General features: G+C 40.0%; 1 protein-coding gene across 16 annotated transcripts in view; it reads left to right on the forward strand.

The window, feature by feature from the left end:
- Nucleotides 1–27239, forward strand: part of GRAMD2B (GRAM domain containing 2B) — a 137934-nt gene that overhangs the window by 51338 nt on the left and 59357 nt on the right. For 9 of the 16 annotated variants that reach the window (XM_055299138.2, XM_055299139.2, XM_063612981.1 and 6 more), the window contains exon 1: nucleotides 9588–10983. The exons of the other annotated variants lie outside the window; for them this stretch is intronic. In XM_055299138.2, the coding sequence (XP_055155113.1) occupies nucleotides 10920–10983 (64 nt within the window). In that variant the 5' untranslated portion in view covers nucleotides 9588–10919. Of the gene's footprint in view, nucleotides 1–9587; nucleotides 10984–27239 lie in introns of those variants that run through there. 16 annotated transcript variants of the gene reach the window in all.

The raw sequence follows: 27239 nt of genomic DNA on the forward strand, positions 1-27239 counted from the left end.
GATTTCTGCCTTAATTTTGTTGTTTATCCAAAAGTAATTCAGAAGCAAGTTTTTAAATTCCCATGTAATTGTGTAGTTTTGAGAGATCTTCTTGGAATCAATTTTTCTAACACATTTTGACTATGGCTGGTATGATTTCAATTTTTTTTAATTTATTGAGACTGAACATGAGGTTGAACATGTGATCAATCCTGAAGTATGTTCCATGTGCAGATGAGAATATATATTCTGTGGTGGGTGGAGTGTTCTGTAGATGTCTCTTAGGTCCAATTAGTCAAGTGTCGAATTTAAGTCCAGAAATGGCTTTGTTAGATTTCTGCCTTGATGATCTGTCTAAGGCTGTCAGTGGGGTGTTGAGGTCCCCCACTATTATTGTGTGACTGTCTACATCTTTTTTTTTTTTTTTTTTTTTTGAGACGGAGTCTCGCTCTGTCACCCAGGCTGGAGTGCAGTGGCGCGATCTCGGCTCACTGCAAGCTCCGCCTCCCGGATTCACGCCATTCTCCTGCCTCAGCCTCTCCGAGTAGCTGGGACTACAGGCGCCCGCCACCACGCCCGGCTAATTTTTTGTATTTTTAGTAGAGACGGGGTTTCACCGTGGTCTCGATCTCCTGACCTCGTGATCCGCCTGCCTCAGCCTCCCAAAGTGCTGGGATTACAAGCGTGAGCCACCGCGCCCGGCCTGTCTACATCTTTTTGTAGGCCTAGAAGTACTTGTTTTATGAATCTGTGCGCTCCAATGCTGTGTGGGTATATATTTAGGATAGTTAAGATTTCTCATTGAATTGAACCTTTTATCCCTAATGATTCTATAAAACGGTTGCTACTACTATTCCCATTTTTCCCCATAGATAAGAAAAATTGTGGCTTAGAGAAGGCAAGTCACTTGTCCAAGGTAGTAAAGTGCATATTAGGATTCTCAGATTAATCTGACTCTTAACCATTCCCTTATTCTACCCCCCAGTCAGGACTCTCTTATCTCCAGGACAACTCCCTCAACTAGCTCAAACAAGGAGAGTTGTTTACTAAAAAAATACCATCGAAAATCCCTTAGACTTCCAGTGCAGAAAAGTAAATACTGTAGGACCACCTGGGAAATACAGCTAAGAAGCCAGGAATCAAGACTATTCCCACCAGCTCTCATCACCTGATTCTTTGTAGTGTCTACTGCAAATTTATACAATATTTTTTCAAAATCTGGGGGCTTCAGATTCTATAAGACCAATGTCTGTCTATTTCCAATGTCTGAATCACCCTCTGATAGGTGTCTTATTAGAGAGTTTATCATATATTTGTTGATATGGAATAAAGATAACTCTTTAATTTGATTTCCTCAACTACTACTAAAAATAAAAACTAAATTCTGACTTGAATTAGTCTGAGATCTTAACACACAGGGAAATGTTCTGTTTTCAGCTGGTTTTCTTGTATGTTGTTGTTGAGACAGGGTCTCACTCGTCACCCAGGTTGCAGGGTAATGGCTCAGTCAGTCATGGCTCACTCCAGCTTTGATCTCCTAGATTCAAGTGATCCTCCCATCTCAGCCTCCCAAATAGCTGGGACTACAGGCACATGCCACCATGCTTGACTAATTGTTTTAATTTCTTTTTTTGTAGAGACAGTGTCTCACTATGCTGCCCAGGCTGAGCTCAAACTGCTGGGCTCAAGTGATCTTCCTACCTTAGCCTCCCAAAGGGATTAGAGGCATGAGCCACCATGCCCCACCTGGTATGCTTTTAAATGTAGAAGCTAATGCAAATTACAGAGCCCTATAGGAAGATGGTAAATGCACTTATCTTCTCAGGCAAATAGACTTCAATAACTACCCTCTCCTCATGAACATTTTTTTCAAGGTTTGGCAATTGGTTTATACAACATTTCTATGTAAAAAGTCTCCCCTACCCCATTTCTGTAGTTTGTCTATATAAAGACAGAAAGAAGAGATACTGCTATAATTATGCAATCTAGGGCCCTTTCCTTAAGGCCAGTAGTTCTATTACTTCAGTGCTGTATTCCATTAATCACATTCCAGTACAAAGCACAGAGCTTGGAATAGAGCCCAGTTCTGACTTCCAGCCTAGAGCCTGTTCTAAAAGTTGTTCAGATGCATGGGGGATGTAGGGGGTGGACAACTGGGAATGAGTGGTTTGTGTGTGACCCAAAACAAAAGAACACAAAGCATCAAATGGTCAGCCCCTTTCCTTTCTCTCCATTTAACACCATGATGTTACCTGGCACCATATCTGGTTGTGATGTAAGAACATGATGGTTTCTGAGTAAGGTTCTGTGTGTGCATGTATGTTTTGTAAATATCTGTTTATTGATATCTTTCTTCTACTGGACTGCAAACTCACTTATAGCAATCATGGTGCTTATTTATTTTTATATCTCCATCACCCAGAATATGGCCTGACATGTAAAAGGCATGCAAAAAAAAAAAAAAATGTTTGTTGGAAGGAAGGAAGCCAGGAAGGAAGGAAGGGTGGGAAGGAGGGAAAGAGGGAGGGCTACACAATTTGCCTCCAGTGAAGGTTCTATTTAAAAGATTCAACCAAAAAGTGAAAGTAAAATAAATCTGTGGCTACTTGAGCAAAGTAGAAAAACTTTCTTATTTGCCTGAGGAGTAGAAGTCTTCTGCATTCCCTTCTCTTTGGTTCCCCCTTTCCTTCCTTGTTTCAACTTATTAGTTTCAAATGATTTTTAAAAATGAATAGTGCTACATAGAGAAAAGACTGGAGAAAATATAACAAAATGCTATAATAATAGAAGTTGTCAAAAAAGAAAAAGAAAATATATTTAAAAAGATGAAAAGTCAGAATAAGCAATAGAAAGTATACAATATAAGTGATAGAAAGAAAATATGTAATATAGAGATACTAGCCATGATTAAATATTAACTACTTCAAAATGATCTGTCAGTTGCAATGCATGGATTGCACTGTCAAAACATTTCACACGAAGAAAAAGAACATGCCAATCGTGGCAGGAGGAAAGAGAAAAGCCAGGACTAATATTGATGGTGTGATCATCAGTTCCCAAAACAAGGAAAGGAAGTAGCTGCATGAATGTTTCTCTGAGAAAATATGAGAGATTCCATAACCCTAAATTGTTGCCTGTGGATTATAAACAGTGATTCTTGGACTTGCTCCGGGTCTAAACCATCTGAGAGTCATAGGACCTTTCTAATCTGGTAGAGGCACTTGCACTCTGCTAGAAGTCATTTGGTAAGTAGCATGAACCAAAGATTTTCCTTTTTATTATGGGGAAGAAATTATTGTCATATTTCTTTTTCGCTTACTTCTTTTCTTCCCGCAAAGTGAAAAAAAAGAGTAATTATTCAACATTAGAACATCTCAGGTTAGTAAGAGTTCCACAGGAGTATGGTTGAAACTCAGTAGTTAGAAACAACCACTCAATGATTCATTCACTCAACAAATATTTATTGAGCATCTAACATGAACTAGACACTGTGAACACAGAAGTGAACATGACCAACAAGGTTCTTGTCTTTGAGAAGATTCCATTCTTGTGGGAGAGGACAGATAATAAACCAAGGGACAGAAAACATTTTCTGTGAGATACCATCCTTCTCCCGCCAACCTTCTCCTCCTCCCATAAGGGAGTATAAACTCCAGGCACAGTGGAGAACACTGGCCTTCTTTCCATTCTTAAAATATGCCAAGCCCAGTCCTGGCTCAGGGTCTGTACCTTCACTCTTCCCTCTGGCTGGCAAGCTCTGCAACCAGACTTTCACATTGCTTCCTCCTACTCACCGAAGGCTTAGCCGAGATGTCACCTCTCAAAGAAGCTTCCCTGATGATCCCGTAAAATAGGCCTCCCTCAAGCTCTATCCTTTTCTATTTTATTTTCTTTATATCTCTTACCCATTGAAACTGTGTTATTTATGTGCTGACTTGTTAAATTCTCAGTCTCTCCCACTAGAATGTCAGAGCCACAACAGCATGGGTTTTACGTGTTTTGTTCACTTCTATATCTCATGCATTTACAACAGTACTGTTAGAAATGTCCATTTACCCACATGCCTAATGACAAAGTATCTATAGTCAGAGGGCCTAATCTATTATCTGCGCTGTGATACGTGGTCTCTCTAGATGGCCCCCAGTGAGTTGGTATTCACATCTTGTGTAGTTATCTCACCTTGAATCTGGGCTAGCCCTATGGCTTACCTTTGACCAACAGAATGTAACATAGGAAAAGCTGCATGACCTCCAACTGTCTCATAGGAAGCCTTGTAGATTCTACCTTGGTGTCATAGGACACATGGTCTGGAGGATGCCAGAGAACAAGTTAAAAAAAATCCAACTGTACTGAGATGGACATGCTGTAAGGCAGCCAAAGCTAGCCACGTGGAGCACTGCACAGACACTGAAATGCTCAGCTAGCCTTCTGCTCTTCCAGCCATCCCAGCTGAAGCACCAGACCTGGGAATGAAAATTCCATCTTGCACATCCAGCTTAGCTGAGTCTTCAAATGACTTCAAACCCGGCCTTTATCTAAGTTCAAATGCATGAGTGACCACAAGTGACAACCATTCAGCTGAGCCCAGTCAATCCACAGAACCATGAGAGGTAATAATAAATTATTGTTTTAAGCCACCAGGTTTTGAGGTGGTTAGTTATACAGCAACAGATAACTGCAAAATGCATCCACCAAAGATAACTCTAGATTCAAATGTTTCTTTCCCCACAAACATTGTATTCCCACCTGAAGGTCCTTGGGCTTTCTCTCCAACACACTCTCCTGCAAGATATGTGTCTTTGCCACTAACAAAATTTGTTTTGCACACTCACTCTCCTACAACCCTAAAAGTACCCCCCTGCAAGTCAGGAAAACTGGATCTTTGTTCTCATGAGACCACTGTAATTTTGGCCAAGTCACTGACCTCCGTGAAAGCTTGGGCTCTTCTCTGAAAAATGATGGTGGAATTTTATTTTTAAATTGTATTCAGTTTGTGGCAGGCCAAATAGAAATTAAGAAAGAACACAAATATATTAAACAGATACAAGTAGAAGAGTCCTAATTGAAGCAGGAGAGATGGCATTGAAATACTAGCAGGAAATAGGCCCAGGAGTCAGAACACCTAAGTTCAAGTGCTGGGTCCTCCCCTCACTAGACCAAAGAGCCCAGGCCTCCTGCAGAACCGAGCATGAAAATCACGGTGCTGGATGATCACAGGGGCCCTCCCAATTCACACATGGTGATCTGTAACATTTGCCATATACAGAATAGGCATGTATTTTAAAACTCTGAGATAGATATTAATGTATTGTTTCTGTGGCATCATTTATATTAATTCTTAAAAAATAACATGAACTGGAAGAGTTTTTTACTGCTTCTGCTTTCTCAATGAACCAGATTTAAATTAGTGTTTCAAAACTACCCTCTGGCCCTGGACCAGTAAGCCCTTGCCATCTTGCCTATTCCTCTGAACATGAGTGCTAAGCATAGTGGTTGCTTCATCTCTAGGAAGAGAAATAGAAGATTTCAAATATCTCAATCTGCAGTATCACTTGGCTTTGGAAATACTGGCTTAAAACTACTCTACTAAATTTTTTAATCTTATTTTCAAAGCCCTCCAGCTTAGAAGATTCCATAATCTACTACAGAGTTCCATTCCAATGTTTCATGGTTATATTCATTGGGAACCTTTTCTTCATATTGACATAAATCATTCAACAAAGGTACCCATTCAGATAATCCTTCTCAACTTTCATTCTTACGATTTTTTTGAAAGTCTTAGAATTAAGTCCTTCGTTGTCACTGTGTGTTTCTCTTCTGAACTCTCTCCATTTTTCCCATTTTCTTCTTTGGATACTGGCTTTAATTGAAAACAGGAGTGGTCTGAGAAGTGTTCCTGGAATTCTTTTACTTATAAAATATCATGAATAGTTAAGTTATTACAGAGCTTCCAGGTTTCATCTTGATAAGGTCATCAACATCTTCTAAAACCTATCATCAGACAATATGCAAAAAATTATAGGCATGTGATGATACTTACCTATACTTACATTGGTTAATAAATACTCACCTCACCACATGTTTTAAGTTAGGTAACTATAATATTTGACCATACATTGTGTATTAGTCCATTCTCACACTGCTATAAGGAATTACCTGAGATTGGGTAATTTATAAAGAAAAGAGGTTTAATCAGCTCACGGTTCTGTAGGCAGTGCAGACTTCTGCTTCTGGGGAGGCCTCAGGAAACTTACAATCACAGTGAAAGGCAAAGGGGAAGCAAGCACCATCTTCACATGGTGAAGCAAGAGAGAGGCGAGAGAGAGCGAGAGCGCAAAGGGGGAGGTGCTACACAGTTTCTTTTTTTTTTTTTTTTTTTTTGAGGCAGAGTCTCACTCTGTCGCCCAGGCTGGAGTGCAGGGGAGCGATCTCGGCTCACTGCAAGCTCCGCCTCCCGGGTTCACACCATTCTCCTGCCTCAGCCTCTCCGAGTAGCTGGGACTACAGGCGCCCGCCACCACGCCCGGCTAATTTTTTGTATTTTTAGTAGAGATGGGGTTTCACCGTGGTCTCGATCTCCTGAACTTGTGATCCGCCTGCCTCGGCCTCCCAAAGTGCTGGGATTACAAGCGTGAGCCACCGCACCCCGCCCACACTTTCAAACAACCAGATCTCATGAGAACTCTATCACAAGACAACACTAGAAGGGTGGTGCTAAACCATTAGAAACCACCACTATGATCCAATCACTTCCCACCTCCAACACTTGGGATCCCAATTCAACATGAGATTTGGGTGGGGACACAGAGCCAAACCATGTCACCTTGCACCCAAATCTCCACTCAAGTCTCCAAACACATTGTTTGTATTCTTCCCCCAAGACTATGAACAGATGCATGGTGTATGTGCTCAATGCTAAGGAAGGCCAATATCTGACCAATATCAAACATCAAAGCTGTTCGCATAGAAGCTCCCACCCACCGAAGGTGTCATGTCTGGCATCTTCTGCCAAAGTGATTTTAAAAACTAGAAAAAGTATCAGCTAGAAATCTTCTTTGCTTTTGCCAGGCACGGTGGCTCACGCCTGTAATCCCAGCACTTTGGGAGGCCGAGGTAGGCGGATCACCAGGTCAGGAGTTCGAGACCAGCCTGGCCAATATGGTGAAACCCCGTCTCCACTAAAAATACAAAAATTAGCTGGGCGTGGTGGTGTGTGCCTGTAGTCCCAACTCCTCGAGAGGCTAAGGCAGGAGAATTGCTTGAACCCAGGAGGCGGAGGTTGCAGTGAGCTGAGATTGTGCCACTGCACTCCAGCCTGGGCAACAGAGCGAGACTCTTTCTCAAAAAAAAAAAAAAGAAAGAAAAGAAATCTTCTTTGCTTTTAAAAACAAGAATTTAGATTCCCAGAGACTTAGCGGAAGAAAAATAATGTCTCTTATTGGTGCAATATCAAAGGGCATCCTAAAATATATTTTAGCCATAATCTTTTTTTCTTGTCTCCTCTCTCACATATCATAGGCATAATCTTACATCGCTATTTTGTCACATGGCAATGACATTTCCTTTATTGTTTATCTGCTGTGCCTCTTGAATACTATATTCCATATATTACTGTAGAATAGCCCCAAGAATAAACAAATTAGGCAGTTGTTTAATGATGCCTTTAAACGTAAGCCCCAAGAATAAACAAATTAGGCAGTTGTTTAATGATGCCTTTTAAACATAAACAAGTATGGTAGCTTACTTGCTCCTTTCTAATTCTTCCACTCTAGGAAAAGACTGATATTTTCCCTACCTGCCTTGCCTTCCACTTCAACCTCACCTGCTCACTTAAAACCACACCATTGGAAGTCCTCATACCATGCACTGAAGAACTTCAAGCTATTTCAGGATAACTGAGTGCTCTTTAATTGAGCCATAAGCCCATGCTAAGACTGCTTTGAATACTTGCCCTTACTCATGCATTAAAAGAGGCCTGACCGTGATTTCTCAGAAGGGTAAACATAGACTACCATATGACCCAGCAAGTCTACTCCTAGGTATATATCCAAAAGAAATGAAATCAGGGACTCAGACAAACATTTGCACACTCATGTTCATAGCAGCATCATTCACAATAGACAACAGCCAGAAACAACCTAAGTGTCCATCAACAGATAAATGCGCAACCCAAATGTGGTATATACATGCAATGGAATATCATCCAGCCAAAAACAATGAAATTTGGATATATGCTATTACATGGATTGACCTTAAAACATTACACTGAGTGAAACAAGCCAGACACAAAAGGAAAAATATTGTATGATTCCACTTGTATGAGGTACCTAAAACAGATAAATTTATAGAGACAGAAAGTAAACTAGAGGCTACCAGAGGCTGGGAGGAGGTAGAAAAGAGAGAGTTATTGTTTAATGTGTTTAATGGGAGTTTACGCTAAGGATGATTAAAAAAGTTTTGGGTACAGATAAGTGGTGATAGTTAAATAACATTGTGAAAGTGTTGAATGCTGCTGAATTATACACTTATTAAAATGATAAATAGTAATGTTATGTATATTTTACCACAATAAAAAAATTACTTAGGGGGGAAGTCGGTACGATCTGAGCTCTGTAATGAGAAGTTGGAGGGCACCTGAGATCTGAGAGTCCTCATCCAGAGTTTGGGAAATTGACAACCTCATCTCTGTTCCAAACCTATCCCTATCCTGATAAGGGGGGGGATCTCGAGCAAAGACGTAGAGGTGAAGGCATCAGGAATGTCCCCAGGAAGAGACAACTATGGGCACCAAGGAGACAGCCTTCAAGCTTTCAGGTCACCCAGAGCTTTCCCCATCCCACCTAGCACAGCTCCTATAGCAAAGCGGTCAGTGGTCAGGAAGAAAAAAGAGAGAGAGGCCTGACTAAGCCAACTCTTCTAGAATTTATGTAAGCTTTTTTCTTTACTTATTTTTCAAATGTCACGAGCATCAATTTTGGAGCAAGCAGGCTACAAAAAGATGATTTTGTTCTCTCAGCCTAATGATACATACGTAAAAAGAGAAGGAATAAGAAAACTTTGGAAAGAACTTGCACCTCCGAAATGTTTGAAGTTACTTAGGTTAGGTGTTTTACACACACGTACACCCTACAAACATACATACATACATGTACATACTATGGTTGTATAGTCTTTGTAATACTCTTAAATCTAAACTTTATTTTAAAAGAAAAATGAAGGACTTGCAGCCCCAGAACATAGTTAGTGGTTTTTTCCCAGGCATGTCATGCTCTACTGTTGCCACTTGTAATTGCTTTGAAGTCAAGTCAGGCTTCCAATAATAACGTTTTATATTAATTATTCTAATTGTCAACTACTCCATAGCAAATTAGAAAACCACCAACACAAATGTTATTTGCTATAACAAGTCAATGTTTATATAAGCTTGCCCAACCTGCAGCCCAGAACAGCTTTGAATATAGCCCAATACAAATTCATAAACTGTCTTATCACATTCTGACATTTATGCACGGAATTTTTTTTTTTTGAGACAGGGCCTCACTCCGTCACCCAGACTGGAGTGCAGTGGTGCATCTTGGCCCACCACGACCTCCACCGCCCAGGCTCAAGCGATTCTCCTGCCTCAGCCTCCCAAATAGCTGGGATTACAGGCGCCTGCCCCACCTCACCCAGCTAATTTTTGTATTTTTAGTAGAGATGGAGTTTCACTGTGTTGGCCATGCCAGTCTCGAACTCCTGACCTCAAATGATCCACCCGACTCGGCTTCCCAAACTGCTGGGATTACAGGTGTGAGCCACCGCGCCAGGCCCCTGCACAGACCTTTTTTAAAGCTCATTATCTATCCTTAGGGTTGGTGTATTTTATGTGTGGCCCAAGACAGTTTGTCTTCTTCCAGTGTGGCCCAGGGAAGCCAAAAGATTGGACACCCCTGGTTGAGAACAATGCCTGGAACTTGGTAGCTCTCAAAAGTTTGTTCAATGAATGAATGAACGGATGCTTCCAATGCAAAACCTTAGAACAGGCAAATCAAAATGTCACCAAAAGGTGGGAAGAAGAGGCATTCACGGTACTGGTTGAGTGCATAGTAAATAAAGTACTTGCACAACTATGGGCAACAAAGAGGCGGCTTGGGAATTATCAAACACCAATTTTGATTTTGATGAGAACAGTCATAACCCAATATTTGAAGATTTTGATGGTTGCTTCTTCTTTTCCCCTCTAACCGCCCCCACCCCCAGAACGATGAAGGGTTAACCAAAACACCACCAAAGGCAACTACTTATTACCTTTGTTATTCCCACATAAAAAATTGAGCAGACCTATTGTTTAAGCAGAAGAGGCAGTCCCTCAATGAAGCAATATCCTGTTTGAATAATTTAGGACAGGGCATAGGCCAGCCCACACAGCGCATTTGTGTGACAGGGCGTCCCACTCAGAGGTCTCTATTTCCGGTATCTAGAGCCGGCTGCCCTCTTTAAAAATCCCCCTGTTACCGTCGGGATAGAAAACAAAAAGGCTAATTTACCAGGAGGCTAAACGGATTGTGCCTTCTTAGGCAAAAGTTCCACCTGCTTGGCCAATTAGCTTCCTCTCCCGAAAGACTCGTTCAACAGGTTTCCTTTTTCTCTTCTCTGCCTCCTGGGTTGGGGAAAGAGGCTGTCACTTCGCTTCGACCCTCCCCTTCCCTCCCTCTCGGCTCTTCCACACTGGGTCGGACCAATCGCGCCCGCTCCGACGTGTCCGGGTCCGCGGCCCCGAGAGCTTGGCGCGGGCGGCCCGGCCTGGATGCGCGGGGCGGAGGGTGCAGGGGAGGGCACGGCGCCGCTTGCTTGGCCTGCGCACCGGGACCTAGAAGCCGGGAAGAGCCGGGGGAGAGCCAGGCTCGCGGAAGTCTGAAGGTGCCCTCCAGACACGGCCCCGATGACTGAACTACAGCAAGATGTGGAAGACACAAAGCCTGCGAAAGTGCTCGGGAAGAGGGAGAGCAAACTTGGCTCAGCCCAGTGAGTATTCTCAGCTGGGACCCATCCAAGGTGGGAGGAGCGCAGCCTAAACTTCCCTGCCCCGGGACGCGTTTTGGGTGGATGCGGATTTCTGGAGTTCCTACATGGACAATCTTGTGGCGCGCTCTCTCTCTCTCTCTCTGTCTAGATATTCAGTTAAGGAGATGGTTTAGATTGATTGAGAAGTCTACTGTAGGATTTAAACAAATTCTCTTAATTCAAAACTCACTGGATGTTGGGAAAATAATTTTGTAGAAAATAAGCCTAACCACATTGAAGCTCAAAGTCCCAACACAGCCCTTCATTTAGAATGACCATTTTCACAAATTCATTTTAGTTCAGCAAATAATTGAGTACCTACTTGTTCAATAACGATGGGCAATACAAGGCTAAATGTTATTTTGGATCTGCCCTTCTGGAACTTCAAGAGCAGAGTGGGGATGGGGGAGGCACAAATGAATATTACTGTACTTCAAGGGACTTTGGTGACCATTGCCACATTAAACACACAGACAAGGTATGATAAAGAGTTTAGCCTATAACTGAGTCTTCTCTACTGTTAAAATATTTATCTATTTTGCAGTCTTGGGTAAAATTGGTTTGGGAGGAGAGGTTGGTTGTTTTTTCCTACAAGGCGGTATTTTCTCAGCCTACTGAAGTCACTTCTAATTCAGTCTAGGATTTTAGACACTAACCCTTCTGAGCTCTAAAAACTCTTGTTCAGGTATCAGGATATGAATAATTTAGGAAGGAGGGATATATATTATTATAAGGATATACTGATGTGATAATTCCACTTTGAAATCATTTTAAGTTGCCAAATTTTTGTGCTTAGAAACCCGGTCTAACTTCTGTTTTGAACTTCATAACTTAGATTATCACTAAGCTCAAAGTCTTGTTGAAGTCTGGGTGTCCCAATGGACATTTCTTCTAAGAGGATTAGAATGACTTGCTCCTCGCAATTTCCCTGCATCTGTAACTGCACCCATGTAGGCCTCATCACCTAGAGCCTTAGCCTCCTAAGTGATAGTAGCTGGCACTTACTGAGAATGCTTACTATGTGACAGGGAGTGTGCTCAACACTTTAAATGCATTCTCACAAAGAATGAGGCAGGTGGTATTATTTCCATGTTGCAGATAAAAGCACTGAAGCTCTGAGAAGCTAAGCAGCTAGGCAGAGTCACACAGTTAATAAAAGGGCAGCCAGGATTCAAGCCCAGGTCTCCTAACTTTACAGCATGAACTTATAACCACTATGCTGTACACCGGTTCCTCTGTTCCAGAATCTATGATGGCCTTCCATGGCCTACTCTTAAAAATAGGTTCCTCTGCCAAGATTTTAAGATCCTTCATGATCTGGACCCACACAGACCATTGCAACCTCACTTCCTAATACTAGTCAGCATGCACATCTTTTATAGCCAAACAATCATACTAGCAGCCCTGTATTTAAAGGAGTGATATGCAGCACTCCCATGTTCATTGCAGATTACTCACAATAGCCAAGATATGAAATCAACCTAAATGTCCATCAACAAATGAATGGATAAGAAAATGTGCTATATATACACAAGATACGAAATCAATCTAAGTGTCTATCAGTGGATAAATGGACAAGAAAATGTGGTATATATACACAATATTATTCAGCCTTTAAAAAGAAAGATCATTTGTAACATGGGTGAACCTAGAGGACATATGTTAGGCAAAATAAGCCAGGAATAGAGAAACAAACACTGCATGATCTCACTGAAGTGTGACATCTAAAAAAGTTGACTCAGGCCAGGGACTGTGGCTCATGCCCATAATCCCAACACTTTGGGAGGCCGAGGCTGGAGGATCACTTGAGCCCAGGAGTTTAAGACCAGCCTGGGCAACAAAGTGAGACCCTGTCTCTACAGAAAAAAAAAAAAAATAAGTTAAGCATGATGGCACACACCTGTGGTCCCAGCTACTCGGGAAGCTGAGGTGGGAGAGTCGCTTGAGCCCAGGCAGTTGAGGCTACAGTGAGCCATGTTCATGCCACCGCATCCCAGCCTGGACACAGAGTAAGACCCTGTCTCAAAACTAAAATTTAATTTAATTAAAAAATAAATTTAAAAGTTGGGATTCATAGAAATAGAGAGTAGAATGGTGGTTGCCAGGCGCTGGAAGGTGGAAAGGGTGGGGAAGGAGGGAATAGGGAGTTGATCAGAGGGTACAAAGTTTCAGTTAGACAGGAGGAATAAGTTTTGAGATCTACTGCACAGCAAGGTGATTAGTGAATAATAATGTGTTGTATATTTCAAAATAACTAAGAGTAAATTTCAAATGTCTCACCATAAAAAATGATAGGTAAGCAAGACTATAGGTATGTTGCTTGATTTAATCATGCCACATTATATACATATACCAAAACGTTACCTTGTACCCCGTAAATATTAACAATTGTGATTTGTCAATTAAAAATAATATTAATTTTAAAATAATTTAAAAATATATTTCTTATAAAATTCAAAAAAAGAAGTGATGTGCAGAAGGAATAAGGAACTGGTATGCCAAACATAGGACCGAATGAATCCCCTTCTGTCTTCACTTTTCCTTGCGGCTATTCTTTTCCCCTCTCTCCTCTCTCTTCATCTGCTTCTAGAAATCAACTCAAGTTTTCCTTCATGTGAAACCTTCCTTCATTACTGGCCATACTCATCTCTTCTTTACCAGTACTCACCTTGTACATATGTGGCTTCTGCCTCATAGAATTTAGCTGCTGTTATTATGACGACTAATTAACAATTAATGTTTATTGACAGTTTAGTTTGTACAAAGTACTGTTTCAAGTTGTTAACATATATTAATTCACCCACTAATCCAGTTGTATTAGTTATCTTTCCTCTAAATAGGTTGCAGACTCGGATTACATTTTTCCTTATTGAATTTCTCAGAGGGCCCAACCAACAGTCACTTTCGAGTACCATCTGTTGGTGAGCTGGGGAAGCTAAGACCCCAGCCCAGTAATTAAGATATACACTGTGATAGGTTTATAGCTGACATTCAGCTTGACTATATCAGGGGAAATTCTACGTTTAAAATTTTTCTTAATCACATTTCCTATCAGTAGCGGTTAGAATTTCTAGGTACGTTTACTTGCCCAAGAGCTGTGGCTAATTTGTTCATCTTTGTGCTAGAAGGTGAAGCTGCTGATACACTCATCACCAAACTGCATATTTGATTAAAAAATACAATGAACCCCTTTCTGACCAAGAATAAGTACTTTAGCTGTATATTTCCTTTTGAGATCCTAATTTTCTCCACTTTTATTACCTTTTTCATTCTGAATTTTATGTTCCCAGTACTTTAACGGTCGTAGCATAGCCTGACTTTTTTTGACACACATTTTTTTTTCCTTCAAGAGGCCAGAATACGCTTGCTCTAACTTTTATTTGTTTGTTTGTTTGTTATTTAAGTTCTGAGGTACCTGTGCACAACGTGCAGGTTTGTTACATAGGAATACATGTGCCATGTTGGTTTGCTGCACCCATCAACCCGTCATTTATGTTAGGTGTTTCTCCTAATGCTATCCCTCTGCCAAACCCCTACCCTTGACATACATTTTATGAAACACACCTTTATTTCTTAAAGTTTCTTCTGGATCACATTTAGTAATATCCAGGTTACTTTTAATGAATTTCAACAAGTACCCAAAATGAATGCTGATATATTCTGAGCAAAAGTTATCTTGATTCATGTTTCAAATAATGAATTAAATTACATGTAATATCATTCAAACTGCAATTTGAATTTTTAACATTTGAACTTTAATAACTTGAGGTGTAAGAATTTTAGAAATGTGTCCAACTCCATATGTATGTAGGAAAAGGATAGATGTGGGCAACAAGAACATTTACCTTAAAAGGAAGCACTCCGCTATTATCAATAAAGGTTTGTTATTTTTAGTATATATTTTTACTTAAAATAGTGAATTCAAGTAAAAATAAATGACCTGCACCGGCAACATGTCTCATCTAAACTATCCATCTGTGTGCATGGCATGTTGGAGTACTTGACAAACAGAACACAGGTTGAAGTTGGGAACTGATCTTGAATTAGAAGCAAGAGAAATAAAGGCAAATAATTGTTGGACCTAACTCAGTTTCTTAGTGCTTACTTAATTCCAAACTTTGAAAGCTCCCATTCAGCAAAAGAAGATTATCTCTCTATCTATGTATGTGTGTGCATATAATTTTTTTTTTTTTTAATTTCTAGGTCATCAGATCTGACAGGCTGGCATTGTAGTTCACTATAATCCCAGCAGTTTGGGAGGCCGAGGCAGGTGGATCACTTGAGGCCAAGAGTTTGAGACCAGCCTGGCCAACATGGTGAAACCCCGTCTCTACTATAAATACAAAAATTAACCAGGCGTGATGGCTCATGCCTGTAATCCCAACTACTAGGGAGGCTGAGGTGAAAGACCTAGGAGGCAGAGGTTGCAGTGAGCCAAGATCGTGGATCATGCCACTGCACTCCAGCCTGGGCAACATAACAAGATCCAGTTCACTTTTCATTATAAACTTTGGGGTAGGAAAGAATGATGTATAACATGTTTTAACATATATTAATTCACCCACTAATCCACTAAATATGGGCCTTCAATGTATGAAAACTCATATTTTAAAATGTTATACATATTATATTTATAAATTATATTAAACAAATTATATTAAAGTATAACACTCAATAGAGGAGTTTTAAAAAATGGAGAAAAATAAACAGTGTGTGTTCTGGTTTGAAAGGTTTGAAAAAAATATATAGTGAACCAAATCAGCTCTATGACTGGAGGTTAATGTCACAGAAAATGCTGATTTATCTGGGCTCAGTACATGAAGTAGTTAAGAATGTAGGCTCTAGGAAACTAGCATTTGAATTCTGACTTTCCTGTCTCCTACAGGTGTGACTCTGACAAGTTACTCAGCACCTCTAAGTCTCTGTTTCATTATCTATAATGGGGAGTACTTAAGTCAGCAGTTTGATGCAGGCTTGCTTTGAAGTTTAAATGGGAAATGTAAGAACAGACACTTTTCAAAAGAAGACATATATACAGCCAACAATCATGAAAAAAAGCTCAACATCACTAATCATTAGAGAAACGCAAATCAAAACTACAATGAAATTCCATCTCACATCAGTCAGGATGGCAATTATTAAAAAGTCAAAAAAATAGCAGATGCTGGTGAGGTTGCAGAGAAAAAGGAATGCTTATACACTGTTGGTGGGGGTGTAAATTAGTTTGACCATCGTGGAAGACAGTGTGGCAATTCCTCAAATACCCAAAGACAGAAATACCATTCAACTCAGCAATCCCTTTACTGGGTATATACCCAGAGGAATATAAATTGTTCTTTTATAAAGACACATGCATGTGTACGTTCATTGCAGCACTATTCACAATAGCAAAGACATGGAATCAACCTAAATGCCCATCAATGGTAGACTGCATAAAGAAAATATGGTACATATATACCATGGAATACTATCCAGCCATAAAAATGAGATCACATCCTTTGCAGGGACATGAATGGAGCTGGAGGCCATTATCTTTAGCAAACTAACGCAGGAACAAAAAAACAAATACCGCATGTTCTCACTTATAAGTGGGAGTGAAATGATGAGAACACACGGACACATAGAGGGGAACAACACACACTGGGATCTATTGGAGGGTGGAGGGTGGGAGGAGGGAGAAGATCATGAAAAATAACTAATGGGTACTAGGTTTAATACCTGAGTGACAAAATAATCTGTATAACAAACCCCCATGATACAAGTTTACCTGTATGACAAACCTGCATATGTACCCCTGAACTTAAAATCAATGTTAAAGAAAAAAGTAAAATAAAAAAGAAATGTACTTCACCTAGTGCCTGCATATTATCAGCTCTCCATAAACTGTGGCTGTATTAGTCCTCACTTTTTAACATCTGGGACACGCTATGGGGTGGAGGTGGGAGGATGACATAAAATATAATTAAACTAAATCGTCAAACTTCAAAGAGGTCAAATGCTTACGGTAGCCTGCAACAATGTTCTATAAAGTGACCCTGAGGACTCTTGTGACAGCACGTGAGCATTTCTTTGAGTCTAACCAGGTGTGTTGGTTTTTACTTTATGCTAAAAAGATCTCATGCCATGAGTATTTTGTGACCTTCCAGCTAATTTAAATATTACTTACTAATTTGGTATTATACATCTGTTGTCCAATACTTCTATCCATCATCCACTGATTCCACATTCTGCTTCCTGGCACTGAGCTTTTTACTTACCCATGGACTCTCAGCTTTAAACTGTTTCCATTTGCTAAACTTCAACAGAACTGTCCTTTAACACCTTTCTAATTTTTTAAATGCTCAGCTTTAGCCACTTTGCACATTTTCAAATGTAATAAAGCAAAGATCCTTGAGAGAGATTCCTCCTCAGCCACCTTAATGACTGCTTCTTTTTCCTTAAAGAGGAGTGTTTTATTCGAAGTTTGATTCGTTACCTTGAGAAGAGAAGCAGAACCAACTTAAACTACATTTCCTAAAGTAGACTAATTTACATTCCCTAAGATAGACATATGTAGCCGTCATTGGTCACTCCATGTGTGTCAAAGGTTTCTGTATTTATAATGGACATGATGTCCCAAGATGCATAGTATTTGTAACAGCTTTACTGAGATTTTACCTCATAAAATTTACCCATTTCCAGGTGTAATTCCATGACTCTTGGTAACATTACCAAGTGCTGCACCATCACCATAACCCAGTTTAAGAACATTTTCATCCCTCCAATGAGATCCCTCAGGTACATTTATTCTTAATCCTTATTTCAATTCCCAACCCCAGCTCTAGGCAATCACTACCTACTCCTTATCTCTATAAATCTGCCTTTTCTGGGCATTTCATAGAAATCTTTGTTCCACAGGCTTGATTTAAAGACAATTAGATTAGATCTTTTACTAAGCCTTTTACTCTATAAATATATGTCTTTTCACAAAGAAAAAGAAAAAAAGAAAGGGCTTTCATGTAGCAAGAGAAACAAGATTGTAAGCATCTTAAAGACAGGTCAGTGCCTTATACTTTGTAATAATAAACGTCTGTTGAATGTTGATTAACTGACATTCATACTTAAGATTTTGAAAACTTCCCAAACCACAACATCAAAGATAACTCAGGCTGTGATATTTGGGTACATTTTTTTACGACCTCTTAAAATTTTGCATCTAATATTTATTACTGGTTTTTTTTAAGTGACAGAATTGGAACATAATCTTCCTATATGTGTTGATATTTTTTAAAGCAATACATGTATAAAGTCAGAAATTAAAACAATATAGATAGATACAAAATGAAAAATGGGGGCCTTCATGCTGTCTCCCACCTTATACTTCCTTGTCTCAAAGTTAACACTTCCCAATGTTTTGGTCTTTTTTTCTTATGCTATTGTCATTTTAAGGCCGGAATCAAGTTTTTTGTTGATTAGTTTTCCTTTTTTTTTAGACTATCCAACTTTAGCCGACTATAAATGTGTTGAACTTGGCGACTTGAAGCATCTCGTGAGATTGTTATGATTAAGTGTGATCACACAGTATCTGCACACCATAGGAGAGCTCAATAAATGGCAGGCATTACTCTCAAATACTGTTTTTTCCAAGCTTCTTTGCAGAATAGTTATCCACCCATAAAATGAATTCATAGTTTTAACAGTAGTAAACAAACCCATTAGAATACAATCTTATGGTGATGACCTTAGCAAGGTAGACCCACAGTGTTAAACAGAGGAATTGTGACTGAGCCATCCTGCCAATTCATTTTCTTAATCTCTTCTGTTCCTCTCTTCTAGTCTGGATGATCCTAGACAGACCCCCTAATTAGATGAGGTAGTGATATCTGGGCCACCCTCTGAACAATTCAATAGAGGGCACAATGGTGATGAGACCTGTTTTAAAAGGGAGGAGACCAAGGTGAGAGAAATGGAAATGTGAAGTTGGAGAAAGTGAGTAAAGAGATGAGGAGAAAATAGAAGGGAGTTGGGAAAAGAGAGGGGGAAATAATACTGAGTTATATTGAAAAGAGAAAGAAAAAATTTGGCTAATTTACCATTAACCTGCATAAGCTTCCTCTTCTGCCCCGGAAGATATTCCTTCTCTTCTCTCTGTATTCTATTCTGTGTCTTGTCTCAGGCAATGAGATGGGGTGTTGACATGCCTCTTCTTCCCTAATGGGGATTTTTGTTTTGTTTTGTTTTTCAAGGCAGGGTCTCATTCTGTCACCAAGGAGTGCAGTGGCATAATCACAGCTCACTGCAGTCTCAACCTCTCTGTGCTCAGGTGGTCCTCCCACCTCAGCCTCCAGAGTAGCTGGGACTACAGGCATGCACCACCAGTCCTGGCTATTTTTCTCATTTTTTGTTGAGACAGGGTTTCACCATGTTACTCAGACTGGTCTTGAACTCCTGGCTTCAAGAGATTTGCCCACCTCAGCCTCCCAAAGTGCTGGGATTACAGGTGTGAGCCACCATGACCAGCCCTAGTGGAGATGTTGATCTGTGTATACATGTTGGTGTTTTCTTAAATTCCATATATATCAGGTATATGATTATATCCGTATTTGTTGTCTTTCACATTACGCCCAACTTGTGCAGTAAGTTAAAAACCAGGAAGAACCTCGGAAAAACAGTATGTTAATTTTTGTGTCCTTTATAATAATTAAGGATTATTGTCTGAAAGCAGTTGTGTTTCTACAAATGATTCTGAAACCTTTAGTGTGTAGTGCTGTAAAATGTGTATTGTGAGTTGAATTGCTATATATCGATAGTGATGAAAAACTCAATTCATCATGACAACTTTTATTATCACTACATTGTTTCTATAATTCATTAGAAAATAACACCTCATTAGATCTATTTAATCCTAAAATATTGTGCAGGATGATCTGTGTAATATACAGTGTGGTCCTCAAAGAGCCTACATTTAGTGTTAAGAATATATTTCTTTTCCTCCTGCTCTCCCTTCCTCCCTTAATAACAAAGTTCCATAGTATATATAAAGTTGGACTTGTTTTGATGTGAAGTTGGTAGATTTCTTAGGTGTGTTCTTGATTTGATCAGGATCTTTTCTGAAAATTTTACAAAGAATCATAGCACCTTTTCTCAAATTCTAAAATCACAAAATATCAGACCTTGCATCAGAATAATAAATGGCATATGAGCTATAAGAGAAAAGCAGTATTTGACAGTTAATGATGAACAGAGAGATTTGATTGAGTACTCAAGTGACATTTACTAAGTACTTTTGCACCATGGGTACCATGCTAAGTGTCTTGAATATCACCAGGATGAAACACGTAAAGTCTTTGCCATAAGGAAAATGGAAGAGGGCAGAAAGGAATATTTTGTTTTGAGATTCGATCTTCTTTCAAAGAAGAAACTAAGTAGCTCCAGAAAATATATCAAAGCTTAGACAAGATGAAGTAATATCATTGCTATTCATTAGACACTATTCAAAGTGCTTTTACAGATATACATATAATAAGGTAGGTACTATTTTCATCACATTTTATATGTAGGAGAGACACAGTGACTTGCCCAAGTCATAACAGCTGTTAAAGTGTTGAAGCCAAAATAGAAAGGCAGGCAGTCTAAACTGAACCAGCTTCCTAAAATCACTGATTATACAACCTCACTAGATTTATGAAGGGCAAAGATGCAGAAGACAAAGTAACTCCCATTAAAGTCTGTGCATCCCTGCGTAGCTCTCTTAACTTTTGTACGTGTGTTTTCTAATCATAAAACAAAGACTTATTTCCATTCTACACTTCTAACATTGAAAGAATTTCTAATACTCTGTAGAAGACAAGATAAGCTGTCAGTTGAGCGCTTGTGCTTTCTCTGTATTGTTAAACACAGGTACCTCTTTGGATACTTGCGTATTCATCTGTGCTCCAGCTTAGCAGTAGAGAAGTTCATTTTTTCGGTTGAAGCTCTACATCGTAATTGGCACAGCAGTCCTAAATGGATTCCAATTTTTAAAAACCTAGATGGGTTCTTCTAGATGGGTTCTAGATGGGTTCTTCTTTGCACAAGTACAGAGTGTTTATATAAAGTGATGTGACTGATGTGTTTTAAAAGCATGTGAATGTTGTGTCTTTAAAAGTAGTCACCAAAGGAACCCAGGAACTTTTCCAACAATGCAGCAATTGCACAAAATCTGTTTGAAATTCTTCTTGTAGTGTTACTTTCAAAGCCTGGAGCCAATTCTTGGAATAGTCATAAGGTTGGCAAATCTTCTTCTTTTGAGAGTGAATTCAGGTTTTGAAAAACAACCTGGAGTTACTTGAAGCCAAATTTGGTGAATAAGAATAGTTTAAATATCTTTAAACTACTCTGTGGATAAGATCATTTTCTATCAAAAACAAGATGTGACTATACAATAATAAGACTGAGTTTCTGGCAATACTTAACAAACTAATTTCTATACATCCAATTCAACATTTATTACTTTGTTACCACATTATGAAAATAGTAAAATGTTGTAATTATTATTCTGTCCTAAATTCATTTTTCAGTGTTTTTAATATACTCAGGTAGGTGTTGGTATGTCATAAGTATTAAAAATTACTTTTAAATTAAAAATTATTTTTTTTAAATGTCCATGAGCTTAGGCAGTGAAAGTTCAGCTATCACAATCTTCTTGTACTGGCTTCTACTCTATTGTACATTATGGCAATTTGTATAGAAACCACACTTTTTCAACCCCCCTCCTCATATTCTAAATGGCCTTTCTTTCACTGTCTACAGGACACTACTCTCGACTTTCCCACATGATAGTTATCAATTTTGTTTGTTTTGTTTTGTTTTGTTTTGAGACAGAGTCTTGCTCTGTCGCCCAGGCTGGAGTGCAGTGGCGCAATCTCGGCTCACTGCAAGCTCCGCCTCCTGGGTTCACATCATTCTCCTGCCTCAGCCTCCCGAGTAGCTGGGACTACAGGCGCCCGCCAAAAACACTCGGCTAATTTTTTGTATTTTTAGTAGAGATGGAGTTTCACCACGTTAGCCAGGATGGTCTTGATTTCCTGACCTCGTGATCCGCCCGCCTCGGCCTCCCAAAGTGCTGGGCTCACGGGCATGAGCCACCGCGCCTAGCCGATAATTATCAATTTTTAGCATTAAGCTTTCCATTTTTGTCTGGCACCTGATAGTTAACCTCTGTTAGCTGATTGGTTTACTCCCTGAGAAGTTCCTGAGCATACCTACGGACAAGCACATTCTCCTGTTCTTGACTTTGGGTCAGAATGGACTCATTAGCACAGCAGTGTTACACAACCATTTTATCTAAGATCTGAGTTTAACACTGTACTGTTCAGTAACTTTTGTGTGCTATATCTTCACTCTTCTCTAATCCAAAGTAAGTAATTCAGCAAGCAGTTACCTAATGCTTACTCTGTGCGGGGAATACAAGGCTAAATGAGGTATCAGTGATGCCCTTTAAGAGCGTCCAGTCTGGGGAGAGGGGAACGGGATGCATACCCACATAAGTAATACCATGTGATAAGAATTCCACAGTAATTAAATGCTGTGAGGATAGAGATGTAGGCAATTTGTGAGATAAGAGGTGCTGTTTGAAGTGAGGTTGATGGACAAGGAAGAATGTGTCTTTAACGGGAGGGAGAAAATTATTTCAGGCAGAGGGAAGAACGAGGATAGGATACTTGAAAGTTTAAATGCATGTTTTTGATGGGCACTTAGAGGTCTCCTGTGGCGTGACTGGCTGGGGCTGGGAGGACTCTCAGGGAGAGCAGAAGGGGGAAGGACTCAGAGCCCCCCGTTAGGTGCCCCCTCTTGCTTTGCTCTTTCCTTCTTTTCCGGCTTTGGCCCTACTACCGACTCTTTGAAACTTTAGGGAAGTCGTTCTCCTCTTTGGTCTTCAGTTTCCTCCTCTGTAAAGAGAGAGGGCTGAATGACCTGATTTGTTAGATCCCTTCCAACCTGAAGAGTCTTTGAAGAAACTGCCCTACTTCTCTGCTCTCTTCTGTAGTTTTTGTATAAAGAATTCTATTAAACTGAACAAACCAAGGAAAGCCTTTTTAATATGAATAGAGTCCTTGCTTTCTTATATGGTTTGGCCTCTTTATTTTTATTTCCTTTTCTTTCCTTAGATAAACATATACCTGTTTAAGGCAGGACTGCCGCTGGAACATACCTAAACTATCCTCTTACAGGTTTTTTTTTTTTTTTTTTTTTTCCATTTTATTTATTTATTTATTTATTTATTTTTTAATTATACTTTAGGGTCTTAGGGTACATGTGCACAATGTGCAGGTTTGTTACATATGTATCCATGTGCCATGTTGATTTCCTGCACCCATTAACTCGTCATTTAGCATTAGGTGTATCTCCTTAATAATCAAAGATTGTACTTAAGTAGAGAATACAATTTTAGGTTAAAAAGCCCTTTTCCTCAGAAATGAAATTGGGAATACCTAAGAGATACCAGTTTCCCATTTCAACTTAATAATAATACTAGCATTTTAATTTACTTTATATTCATTTAAGTACTTATATTTACATAATAATTGAATTTAATGCACATTTTTTGAGGACCTACTATTTTTAGACATTATACTGTGTTATAGTTATTAGGATGTATTAGGCATGAACTGTGTCCCCTAGAACATTAGGCCCGGTGCGGTGACTCACACCTATAAACCCAGCACTTTGGGAGGCCGAGATGGGAGGATCACTAGAGGCCAGGAGTTTGAGGCCAGCCTGGGCAACATAGCAAGACCCTGCCTCTACCACAAATAATATAGAAATTAGATGGGTGCAGTGGTACAAGCCTATAGTTCCAGCTACTTGGAAGGCTGAGGTGGGAGGATCGCTTGAGCCCAGAAGTTCAAAGCTGTTGTGAGCTCTTATCATGCCACTGCACTTCAGCCTGAGGACCCTGTCTCTTAATTTAAAAAATAATAATAATAATTAGGTCAGGTTCACTATAATTTGGGCAATGTCTTACTATGACATTAACTATGAATTTCAATCTACTGTGCTATGTACAGGCATTTTTAAAAGAACAGTGGGGAAGAAACTAGCCCAGTATGGGGATTGAATGAAGGCCTCTTGGAAGAAATGATGATATCTGAGAGAAGTTTTGAAGGAGGAATAGGAGTCAGTTGCCTACTCTGCCAAAAAAAGACGGAAATCATTCTAACTGGAAAAAGTAGCCTAAAGTAAGACACAGTGATGTGAAACAGCCAGGTGACTATTAAGAATTAATATTACTAGAAGATAAAATGTATAAACCTGAAGGGCAGCACCTAAGGCAGAAGCAGTAGGTTGGAGGAAGGTCCCAGAGGACATGTTTTTGTGATGAGAAGGAGGTCTGGTTTATCTATAAGGCATAGGGGCCACTGACAGGGTTTACCCAGGGATGTGATATAGCCAGGTTTGAGTTTTTTCGGGATCATGCTAGTGACAGTTGAAGATAGATTTGTTGAACAACAAAGCAGGAAGCAGGAATTAGCTGGCTGTAAAACAATCCAGGTGAGATGGGTAGGGGAGAGGGGAGAATGAGTGTGAGAAATTTTGAGGAAATAAAATTGGAAGGACCAGGTGATGGAATGGATTGATAGAGCAAGGAAGCCAGAATGACTTAGTTTTTCTCTTCAGAAAGGCTGTGTGGATTATGATGCCATTTCATTATGCCATGGAAGGGGATTTGGGGTATTAAAAAATGAGTTCCCTTTTTTAATAGTTGTGGGATAGAGTTTAGAGCTGGCAGATAGATTTGGCAACTGTTGGCCTATAGGTAAGAGTTAAAATCATGAGAGTGGATCCAATTTCCCACTAAGAAGAGTAGGAAACTGAGGAGAGAACCTGAGAATGATTCTGTGTTGGGATGAAGGTCAAAAAAGGAAGAGGCCACAAAAGGTGATGGGGAATAAACAGCACAGCAGAGAATAAAAACAAAACAAAAACAACCAAACAAAATAAAACAGAGGAACAGAATCATGAAAAAACAAACAAGGAAAGGAGAATCCCAAAAGATAGTCACCAGTGGCAAGTGCAACCAAGAGCAGCCACTAAACTGTCCTTGGCATTTAGAAATAGAGAAATCACCAGAGAACCTTTCCAAATAAATGTTAGTAGCACGCTGAGCATGAGGGCCAGACTCTGTGGGCTCGGTAAATGGGAAATGAGGAAGCCAACATAGCCTGTGTAGACTTTACTGCCATTTCACATAATCCCTCACTGTCAATGCCTGGCTTGCCTCATGGCTCAGATTGGTGCATACTGGAATCTTCTTTGTCAATATGGCATCCTCATGTCCTCATGTCTGCCTGTAATCTCCTATCCATCCCTTGCCATTCTCACTACCTGTGCTTTTCAGCCTCAGAGAGAAGCATAAGCTCTTGATGTTTCCATGGTCTCCTAGCCTATCAGCCCCTTCTGGACTTATTTCCTAGGTGGCTCAGGAAGCTACGTAGGCTTTAAGAAGTTTGTCTGAGAAGTGAAGAAAAGAGAGAAAGGTAACTGGAGGAGCGAAGTCAATGAAAGGTTTTGTTTTTTAGGTGAGAGAGAGCCTTGTGAGCCCGTACATAGCCTCGGAGAAACAGTCTGCAGAGAGGGAGAATATGAAGGGGCACACCCGATAAGTGATAGAACAAGCCCAGAGGTGTCAGGAATGGGCTTGAACATGAGTAAGAGAGAGGCCTTGCCTTCCGAAAGTGGAGGAATGAGTAGATGCAGTCGATGCAGATATAAGTAATTAGAGGTCTGGGGAAGAAATGTGGGTGCTCTCATATAATGACTTCAAGTTTCAGTTTTCTTAGTGAAGTCATGACAAGGCCCCTTTCACCAAGAAGGATGAGCTGTGTTTCATCAGGGGCTTGAGGAACGTGGAGAGTGTTTGAAATACAAGCTGACGAAATAAAACAGAATGTGCAGGCACCATTGAGGGCCCAGCAAAAGGACTGATCCACAATAAAGACTGGTATTTTTTTCCCTACAATGTGCTCAGAATCTTGGTATTAGAAGTTTAAAAGGCTGATTTGGGGATTTTATCTGAGTGGGCATAGCACAACAATTAGCATGATTGGAAATTGAGGGTGAACAATCACATATATGGCCTGAGCTGCCTCAGGAAATAAGTCCAGAAGAGGTTGATTGACGAGAATATGGAAACATCAATAGCTGATGCTTTTCTCTGAGGCTGAAACACACAGGTGATGAGAATGGCAAGGGATGAGAATTGGAAGGATAGGAAATTACAGGCAGATATGGGGACATTAGAGATGACATATTGACAAAGAACATTCCTGTACACAACCGTCTGAGCCATGATGCAAGCCTGGTATTGACCACGAGGGATTATGTGAAATGTCAGTAAAGGTTGCTGGTGATAAGGCCATTATTACTGGATGCCACTCCACCTACATGGACATTGAAGATTCCATGTGCCAAAGTCCTCAAGAAAGAAGTATGTCAGAGGATGAATGCAATAGGAACACTAAAGACAGTGGATCAAAAGTAACCTGCAAGAGGTTGGACTTTGCATATGTTGAAATATATATATATTTCATATATGTCTATATGTTGAATATAGATAAAATTGATTGTTTCTTTGTTTTTTGGTTTTTGTTTTTGTTTTTTATTTTGAGACAGAGTCACTCTGTTGCCCAGGCTGAAGTGCAGTGGCATGATCTCGGCTCACTGCAACCTCCACCTCCTGGACTTAAGTGATTCTCATGCATCAGCCACCCGAGTAGCTGGGATTACAGGCCCATGCCACCATGCCCAGCTAATTTTTATATTTTTGTAGAGACAGGGTTTCACCATGTTCACCAGGCTGATCTTGAACTCCTGACCTCAAGTGATCATCCTGCCTCAGCTTCCCAATGTGCTGGGATTACAGACACCACACCTGGCCAAAATTGATTGTATTTTTAAAACTCAAGTGAACAAACACAAAAGCAATTAGAAATAATAGTACTTAGTAAGTTGACTGATTATCAGAAAAATTATAAAAGTCCATGATATGGTTTGGCTGAGTCCCCACCCAAATCTCATCTTTACTGGAGCTCCCATAATCCCCACGTGTCATGGGAGGGAGCCAGTGGGAGGTAATTGAATCATGGGAGCAGGTTTTTCCCATGCTGTTCTCATGGTAGTTAATAAGTCTCATGAGAACTGATGGTTTTATAAAGGGCAGTTCCCCTGCACACGCTCTCTTGTCCGCCACCATGTAA

The sequence above is a fragment of the Symphalangus syndactylus genome, chromosome 11 (genome assembly GCF_028878055.3).
Source record: "Symphalangus syndactylus isolate Jambi chromosome 11, NHGRI_mSymSyn1-v2.1_pri, whole genome shotgun sequence".
Classification (NCBI taxonomy): Eukaryota; Metazoa; Chordata; class Mammalia; order Primates; family Hylobatidae; genus Symphalangus; species Symphalangus syndactylus.